Below are 8505 nucleotides of genomic sequence, written 5' to 3' on the forward strand. Positions count from 1 at the left end.
ACAACGGGGTTTGGATGGGGTTTATTTATTGCACTTGTAGTTGAATGGAATCCCAAGAACTGCTGTGCGATTTGAAGATCCTTCCTGTTCGGCCATTAAGGCATTGGGCACACCTATCTCCAATTATCGTTGCATTTTTATTATAACTGAATCTTTGTTATTGTCATTATCACAGTCAAAAAACGTATTTTTATACAATTAATCGGCTTCGGTTATCCGGAATCAAAATCAAGATAAAAATTATTGCTTCGAGTTCCGGACAGTATTAAATATTTGTTTTAATGAAATTCACAGCACAATATGATAAATCATGTCACGCCGATAACTACTTTTATAATACATGTTTTTGAATGCACTTGAATGCAATTAACACGAATTATAGAATAAATGCGGCGTCGGTTTGAAGCAAAACAGCTAACAATGCATCTGGTAATGAACAGATCGACAGAAAATATTTATTTTCTGTGGCATCAGAGCCTGTTAAGGGTCAGACACATTTTTAAATTATTGTAGTACTTGATGGCAATTATATGAAATATAAAAGCGGTATGGCCAGAAACTATATATAAGAAGAAATTCAATAAAAACTTTATGAGTATCCGGAGTTTGAAGCTGTCCGTAATTTGAAACATAACGGTACCTTTGTAAGGTACATCGTAGTATGCTAAAATTGTAGCTTTCTTACTTAAACCATGAAAGGATCCAATCTCAGTGCAATAAGGAATGCTATTGTCATGCGCGGTTCATCCTATTTATTTATTTGAAAAAAAAAAAACTATTTGCCAAAAAGGCTGTACAATGATCTTACACAAGCTTAAACAAATTAATATATTAATCTGACAGTAAATGTGGTTAACTGAAGGGAAATCATTCCGAATTATGTAAAGAGGTTTGTCAATTAGTGTTAGAACTTTACACTAACATATAGATTGTCCCCCCGCAGCAAGAAGTTGCTATCGGGCTGCGTGATACTGAATAAGTCCAGAAACCCTATTTGTAAATCGTCTTGACCGTGTAGGTCGTTACACCAATTGGAAGTAGAATTTTCCGGGGTTTCCTTAAGGCTGGAAATATACGAACCGAGATCGTCGCGGTACCGTGAAAATCGCGTATAACTTGAGCTATCAACTCTGTTATAAAATCTGACAAATAGACGAGATAATCGCGGTTCGTGTATTGAACCATCCGAGGTCGGGTAACGATTGAATGTGCCAAGATGATGTTTTTTAATCAATTAGCGAATCAAATTATTTATTTCCATAGTTTATGCAAAATAAAATACAAAACTCGTTTCTCGACACGAGTTTACACAAAAATCCACCAGAAAAGTAAAAATAATTGGTTCGCGCTACCGCGAAAAACTCAGCAATATCGAAGTTGGGTATCTCTGCGAAACAGCTTGCGCGATTGGAGGCGCGGAAGATTTGACAGCTCAACTGTTCTACAACTGTTATAAACAAGGCGCGAATTTCGCGATACCGCGACGATCTCGGTTTGTCTATTTCCAGCCTAAAAGTGTCTTGCTAAGGTTTGCAGGGGTTCTCATCATTTTGGGATACTTTCTTGACGCTTTCATAATGGGAAGCGAGCTTTATTTATTTTAAGGAAAGTGGACTCTACGGCGCCCTCTTTGGACAGGTACAATGGAAATTACTCACTGATTCAAAATTATGAAAACAACTCAATACCTTTGTATATTAAAAGTTATGAAAGAAAATATCATTTTAGCTTCTCTCTTTATTTCTTTCACTTTCCTTTTTCTTCCTTCAATTATGCTACATCAAGGAACATAAACAACATTGAGTGAACTAAGTAAAGGTATAACTTTCAGCAAATCTACAGACAACTGTAAAGCTACAAGGAATGCAATACTGACGTGCAGCTCACTTTACAATCTTGGGTTACCATACAAAAGGTGCAGCAATTACAAGTCAAGCTATTGCCGCTTCTCTTGCTATTGCTTTAGATTTCCTTCCTTTTTTTTTGGCTGTGCAGTTTGCATTTCCCATCACGTTTGAGGCACAGATTTCTTTTCTCGTGCAACATTACAATTTTCCACAGGAATTTTTCAATTGCAATCCCGACCGACCGACCGACCGACCAACGACTCATATTTTTATCGCGTGCCCGTTTTTCCGACCGAAATGCAACCGAAAACCGAAAGCAACATGCCCGCGGGAACCTCCCCATTTGACGTAGGGGGGAGAAGGATGCAATCTACCCCAGTCCAACCAAGGTTCATTCCAGTACTCGCCCTTCCCCAGATTTCATAAATCACGAGCGTGGTGGTCCAGCTTCTGCTTTATTCGTTGACGGTGCCCGTGAGCGAACGGACGAACGAACGAACGAACGAACGAGCGAACGAACCGCAGCGCGATGGGGCACGTCCGCACAAATCTGTGCAAATCCGGTAGTGTTGCGAATTTTCTGATTATTATCATGATTATTCGCATTTTCAGTCAGCGAGAAGTGCGCATTCTGTTTTTGTGGGGGGGTTGGACGTGGGTGGTGATGATCGGAGTGGATAGAACTGACAGGGAAACTTTCATCAGTGCAAAAAGGGGAAAAAACTAACGCTGGCAGAAGGGGATGTTGCCCTTTTTCCACATTCTCTCGCTCTCTCTTTCTGTCCCCCTTTTTATCACAGATTTTATACCATTTTTCCCCATCCTCCTGCTCCATGGTTTGTACTCCCATTCCGGAACTCTATTTATTCATTCGTCTGTTTGTTGGCCGTGATTGTGGTTTTATGGTGCATTGTTTTTTTTCTTTCTTTCCTCCTCAATGGTTTCCATTTTGCTATTCCATTTCGAAACTGTTCTGTACGTTTGTTGCCTACTTTTTTCCTCATTTTATCTGCCTTTTTTTCTTCTTGTTGTTGAACATTTCGCTGGTGTATCGGTTGTGGGGGACAGATGGTGCGATTACTACTGTGCTGTGAGCCTTTTTCCGCTATTTGGCGCACTAGTTCATTGTGACTCGTCTCATTGCCCGTTGTGCGCGATCACGACTTCACAAAGCATCAAATAATGACTTTGCCCCCTCGCACGAATGAACAGAAGAAAAAAAAACACAGAAAGTGGAATGTACTGAAAGGGGTTTAAGCAATGCCTGGTTTTCTCGTTCACTGCACTGGGTTATAGTATTGCTTTTCGTACCTTTCCCGTTTAATTGGAAAGTCCTTTCCGGGGTTTTTTTGGTGAGAGTCCTTCGGTAGAGGAATAATACGCGCATACGCGTTTAAAGAGCACCAGAAAGTGAAGCCGTTTCTACTTTGTATGCTCACGATCCAAGGGGATCGAATACACATCTCTCAATCGATAGGACGTGTTGAGCAACATGCCGTAAATTATAATGATCTAACGCGGAGGACCCCGGCTCTAGCCGAACGGGATTTGTGTTCGCGTGTACGTTCACTAGGAAAAGTGCCTCTGGAAAAAATACGATCAAAACACACACACCAACACATCACGTCGAACTCGGGTGGTTGATGAAATGAATCTTGCATGCCTTACGTGTGTGTGTGTGTGTCGGCATACATATCCCCCGAAGCTAGAAGCGGTGCAAATTTCCCCGAGGAAATTAAAGGGAAAATCTACGCTGATTGTTTTTCCTGCCCTTCCCATCCGTCCGTGCCCCCCCCCCCTTTCAACCGATCAACCGGGTTCTCTGCCGGGGTGTTGTGTTTACTCTTGCCCTTCTCACGTTTGTCCGTTTTCGCGGCCCCATCGGTGACGCTGGGGAAGGAAAGGATAGCCAAACACAACACACGCCACTATCTACGAATCCTTTCGGCAAATGATTAAAGACGAAGGTTCGATGCTGGTGATGCTGCTCTCTTCTACCCTTCCCTGTTTGGTGCATGAATATGATTTATGTGCAGCACTGACTGTCATCGACAGCTGGCGGCGAACGGGTTCCATCAATCGAGGCATCGTCGTATGTCACCGCCGTATGGATGCAGCGCAAGGGACGCAGGGACACATGTGTGACACATCGGACGGTGTACGAACGGCACACAATCGCTTCGAGCGGGTTGTGTCATCTTTATTTCAGTTATGTTGCATCCTGCTGCTGCTGCTACTAGTGTGAGTGTATGTGATGCTTGTCGACGTGGACGAGTTGGGAAGGATTTTAAGGAAATGATGACGAAAGACACTTCCCAGCCGGGTGTTCCGTGAGGCCGTAAAGCTCCGAGCACCCAACAGGAAAGATTGATCGGAACGATTCGGTGGACTTTCGGAATGTCGGGAGTATTGTGGAGCAACAGCCCGTAGGGGTAGGGAGGGTTTGTTGCCCGTTCAAAACGTCCATCAAACTGGGTGACATGAGCTGCCTTTTTTCCTGCTGAGCGTCCAAATGACAGTTGCATGGTTCATCGTGTGGAGGACGTGCGTGGCGAGATTGATCAGAACGGACTGTACTCGGAATGGCGTTTCGTTGAATGTTGTAGAACAATTAATATTTAAATTGTCTTATGTGTGATGTTTTTTTTATCATTTCTCTCAATTAGATATCGTTCCGGTGCCGTCGAGATCTTCCCAAAAAACACGAACAACACGCAACGCATCGCTCAACTTAATTCTCTTTTCTTGATCCTCCTTATACGACTCCTATTATAATGCTCGCTAATTAATATTTTTCTTTTTATTCTATTTTACTTGTATCGCCCAAATCAAATCAAAGGATTCCGATCCTTTCCCTTCAACCATTTCCTGTGTGACACCCGGTTCCAGCCAACGCCGACCGTCCGCAGTCGTCGCAGCAGCGAGCAATTCGATCAATATTATGACAGAGGGCACCGCGCCGACAGTTGAATGTTTAGATAACACACTGCACGGACTGAACGAACAGCAGGAGCAGCAGCCGCAGCAGCAGCAGCAACAGGAAGAGGAGCAGCAACCGCAACAGGAAACGCCGGAACAGGAGCTCGGAACGGTCGGTGTACGTATCGAGGTTACGAGTGCGGCAGGTTCTTCCGTCGAGCTAGTCGCGATCGGCAAGGAGCAGAAACAGTCCAGGGACGGCCAACAGCAAGCAGTCGCCATGTCGCAAAGCACAAAGCAGGTGTCGAAAGCGGACAAAAACCTGCCCGAGCGCGGGTCATGGGGATCGAAGCTCGACTTCATCCTGTCGGTGGTCGGGCTGGCGATCGGGTTGGGCAACGTGTGGCGCTTCCCGTACCTGTGCTACAAGAATGGTGGCGGTGCGTTTTTGATACCGTACTTTGTCACACTGTTCCTGGCCGGCATACCGATGTTCTTTATGGAGCTGGCGCTCGGCCAGATGCTGACGATCGGTGGGCTGGGTGTGTTCAAGATTGCGCCCATCTTCAAAGGTAAGCGCAGTTGGCGTTCGAGTGATCATCATCCGGGAGGCATCGTTCTAATCGATCGTCGTTGTTTGATCCTTTCCCAACATAAAAAAAAACAGGAATCGGTTATGCAGCGGCCGTAATGTCGTGTTGGATGAACGTGTACTACATCGTCATCCTAGCGTGGGCCATATTCTACTTCTTCATGTCGTTACGTGCAGGTATGTGTCCTTCATTGATTGATGCATTGACGTAGCATACAGTCTTCAGCATCAACACGCGTTCCTTCTTTCTTATCAGACGTACCTTGGCGCACGTGTGACAATGCGTGGAACTCGATCAACTGCGTCAATCCGTACGATCGTAAGGATCTGCTCTGCTGGGAAACGATCGGCGTGAATGGTACGCTGACCAAGATTTGCTCGCTAAACTCGAACAACGTGTCCATGAGCGATTTGGCCGATCCGGTTAAGGAGTTCTGGGAGTAAGTGTTTGCCCCATTATCCTCAGGAACCTTTCATTGAAACCACTTTTTGTTTTGCTACCTTGAAGACGCCGCACGTTGATGATCTCGAGCGGTATTGATCAGGTCGGTTCGATCCGCTGGGAGCTGGCCGGAACGCTGCTGCTCGTCTGGATCCTGTGCTACTTCTGCATCTGGAAGGGTGTGAAATGGACTGGCAAGGTCGTGTACTTTACCGCGCTGTTCCCGTACTTCCTGCTCACGATCCTGCTGATCCGTGGCATTACGCTGCCCGGTGCCTTCGAGGGTATCAAGTTCTACGTGAGCCCGAATCTGTCAAAGCTAGCCGAATCAGAGGTATGCACTTTTTGGAGGATGGAAACAAGAGGTTATAGAATTGTTTAACCTATTCTTACGTTGTTAATGATCAGGTATGGATCGATGCAGTGACGCAGATCTTCTTCTCGTACGGTCTCGGCCTGGGAACGCTGGTCGCGCTCGGTAGCTACAACAAATTCAACAACAATGTGTACAAGTACGTCCCGCATGGCTTTTGTTATATTCTTCTCTTCTATTTAATATTCTATTAAATCGCCCCACAACAGAGACGCACTGATTGTGTGTACGGTCAACTCGAGCACCAGCATGTTTGCTGGGTTTGTGATCTTCTCCGTCGTCGGCTTTATGGCGCACGAGCAGCAGCGCCCCGTCGCTGAAGTGGCAGCATCTGGGCCGGGCCTCGCTTTCTTGGCCTACCCGTCGGCCGTGTTACAGCTGCCGGGGGCACCGCTCTGGTCGTGTCTGTTCTTCTTCATGCTGCTGCTGATCGGTCTCGACTCACAGTTCTGCACGATGGAGGGCTTCATTACGGCCGTGATTGACGAGTGGCCGCATCTGCTGCGCAAGCGTAAGGAGATCTTCATTGCGATCGTGTGCATGATCAGCTATCTGGTCGGTTTGACGTGTATTACGGAGGTACGTAATGGGAGGTCGCTAACACTCATTTCTCGCAGGATAGCTAACGGTAAGGTTTGCTCTTTCGCCATCACTTCCTCCAGGGCGGTATGTATGTGTTCCAAATTCTCGACTCGTACGCGGTGAGCGGCTTCTGTCTGCTGTTCCTGATGTTCTTCGAGTGCGTCTCGATCTCGTGGGCGTACGGTGTGGACCGTTTCTACGACGGCATCAAGGACATGATCGGCTACTATCCGCTGTCGTGGTGGAAGTTCTGCTGGGTCATCACCACTCCTGCCATCTGTGTCGTAAGTAGCAATGTGGAAAGGGATTAACTTTTTCGCGGTAACGCCATGGAGGGGATATGAGTGTGTTTGTGTGCACGAGGATTGAGTGAGTGAGTTATTATAGAGCTTTCCCAGCAGTTCGGATGTTCTTCCATGCAGAATCAACGGCGCGGCGAAAGGTAATTGGATGTTATCGAGCGGGATGGGTAATGTAATGCAAAATGGGAGCGATGTTTATTTCTTTTCAGAATGTTCCTGATTTGGAACAGAGGGTGGCGCTCTTGAAGTCTAAAAGTACAACCGTGTTATCTTACTGGACCTGATTGTAAATCGTGGAATTTGTGAAGTTGCTGGTGTTCGCTGTACTTATCCAAGAATACAATTTTAGATTGATATTAAAAACAACGGTGTATTAATTATTGAACTCTCTTAAATACATCCTGAAATTCAATTTATGTGTTGAGTACTTATCATAAAGCTTGTTATGGTCCACCTTCAACCAGCAAATCATTCCAAGAAGCATCTAATCAAGAGATGAACCTCTTTTCCGTTTCGTCCGCAAAGCAGCAGAGCTCTGTCATTCATTTCATCTTCATAAATACAATCGCTTCAAATGCATTGCATTCTCACATCCTTTAATGGACACATCTTCGCCTTGCCGAGATCAAATGAAACATGCCCGTGCCCGAGATGCTGCATTTACACAGGTCATGAAGTGCACGGAACATCAATCGATGTCGGAGAAGGAGGATTTCTCCCCATTTCCAAAACGCACACCACCCGAGAACGTTAATCTCCGTTTACGATGTGCGAAACGGAAACGTTATGGCTGGGGATGGGCTTGCCATTGTTTTTCCGTTGCTTATCTTCCGTTGCACAGAATAGGCCACAGTGGGCTGGCCTTTTTGTCCGGCCAGCTGTCCAGCTTACTCCACTCCGGTTAGTGGGTTTGAATGAGCGCACGGGGCACCGGACGGTCTCGTCGTTTGAATGAGTGATTGAATGTGAGGCTTTTGAGAATGCCACTAGTAGAGAATGCTGTTGGATAGTACCGTCCATCGATCACGAGCAAATCAATAGCGGAGCAACGTGGTCCAATGCGTGTGGTCCTTTAGGTGGATGGGGTTTGTTGTATGCTTTCCCTCTACCGTTACGATGCGTTATGAGTGAAATCGTACGGTAGCATTACTCCTCCACGCAACTTCAGACTTGCGCCCCTCTCTTGCCCAGTTGATTGATGATGGGATATCGCCGGAATGACGAAACGATCATAGTTTACGTGCAAAACCTTGTCCCGTTTGCAACCGAAAAACCGCAAATATTAAAGTTAGTTGCATGAAAGCGCGCAAACCTATGTTGCCTTCACAACAACGTTACGATAAGCTGCTTGGTGTGGTATCTCGTTCCAGTGCTTCCAGTATTATTAACACCGTGTATGTGTAAAACCCTGGCCCTGGTGATTTGCATGATTTGCCGGCCAAGAATTC

At 45.8% G+C, this 8505-nt stretch overlaps 1 protein-coding gene across 1 annotated transcript; it reads left to right on the forward strand.

The window, feature by feature from the left end:
* Positions 1–4658: 4658 nt before the first annotated feature.
* LOC121596756 (sodium- and chloride-dependent GABA transporter 1-like) lies at positions 4659–7420 on the forward strand. Its single transcript, XM_041921961.1, has 7 exons — positions 4659–5338; positions 5434–5535; positions 5615–5798; positions 5867–6134; positions 6209–6312; positions 6383–6752; positions 6836–7420. The coding sequence occupies exons 1-7, from the start codon at positions 4789–4791 to the stop codon at positions 7064–7066; spliced, it is 1809 nt and encodes a 602-aa protein (XP_041777895.1). The 5' UTR covers positions 4659–4788; the 3' UTR covers positions 7067–7420.
* The last annotated feature ends 1085 nt before the right edge of the window (positions 7421–8505 follow it).

The sequence above is a fragment of the Anopheles merus genome, chromosome 3R (genome assembly GCF_017562075.2).
Source record: "Anopheles merus strain MAF chromosome 3R, AmerM5.1, whole genome shotgun sequence".
Lineage (NCBI taxonomy): Eukaryota > Metazoa > Arthropoda > Insecta > Diptera > Culicidae > Anopheles > Anopheles merus.

Bases quoted from the DNA above. Each gene is read 5' to 3' on its own strand.
- LOC121596756 (XM_041921961.1), top strand. From the start codon at position 4,789: ATGACAGAGGGCACCGCGCCGACAGTTGAATGTTTAGATAACACACTG. The intron at 5,536-5,614 runs GTATGTGTCCTT...CTTTCTTATCAG, and splicing joins CTTCATGTCGTTACGTGCAG to ACGTACCTTGGCGCACGTGT. The intron at 6,753-6,835 runs GTACGTAATGGG...CACTTCCTCCAG, and splicing joins GTTTGACGTGTATTACGGAG to GGCGGTATGTATGTGTTCCA.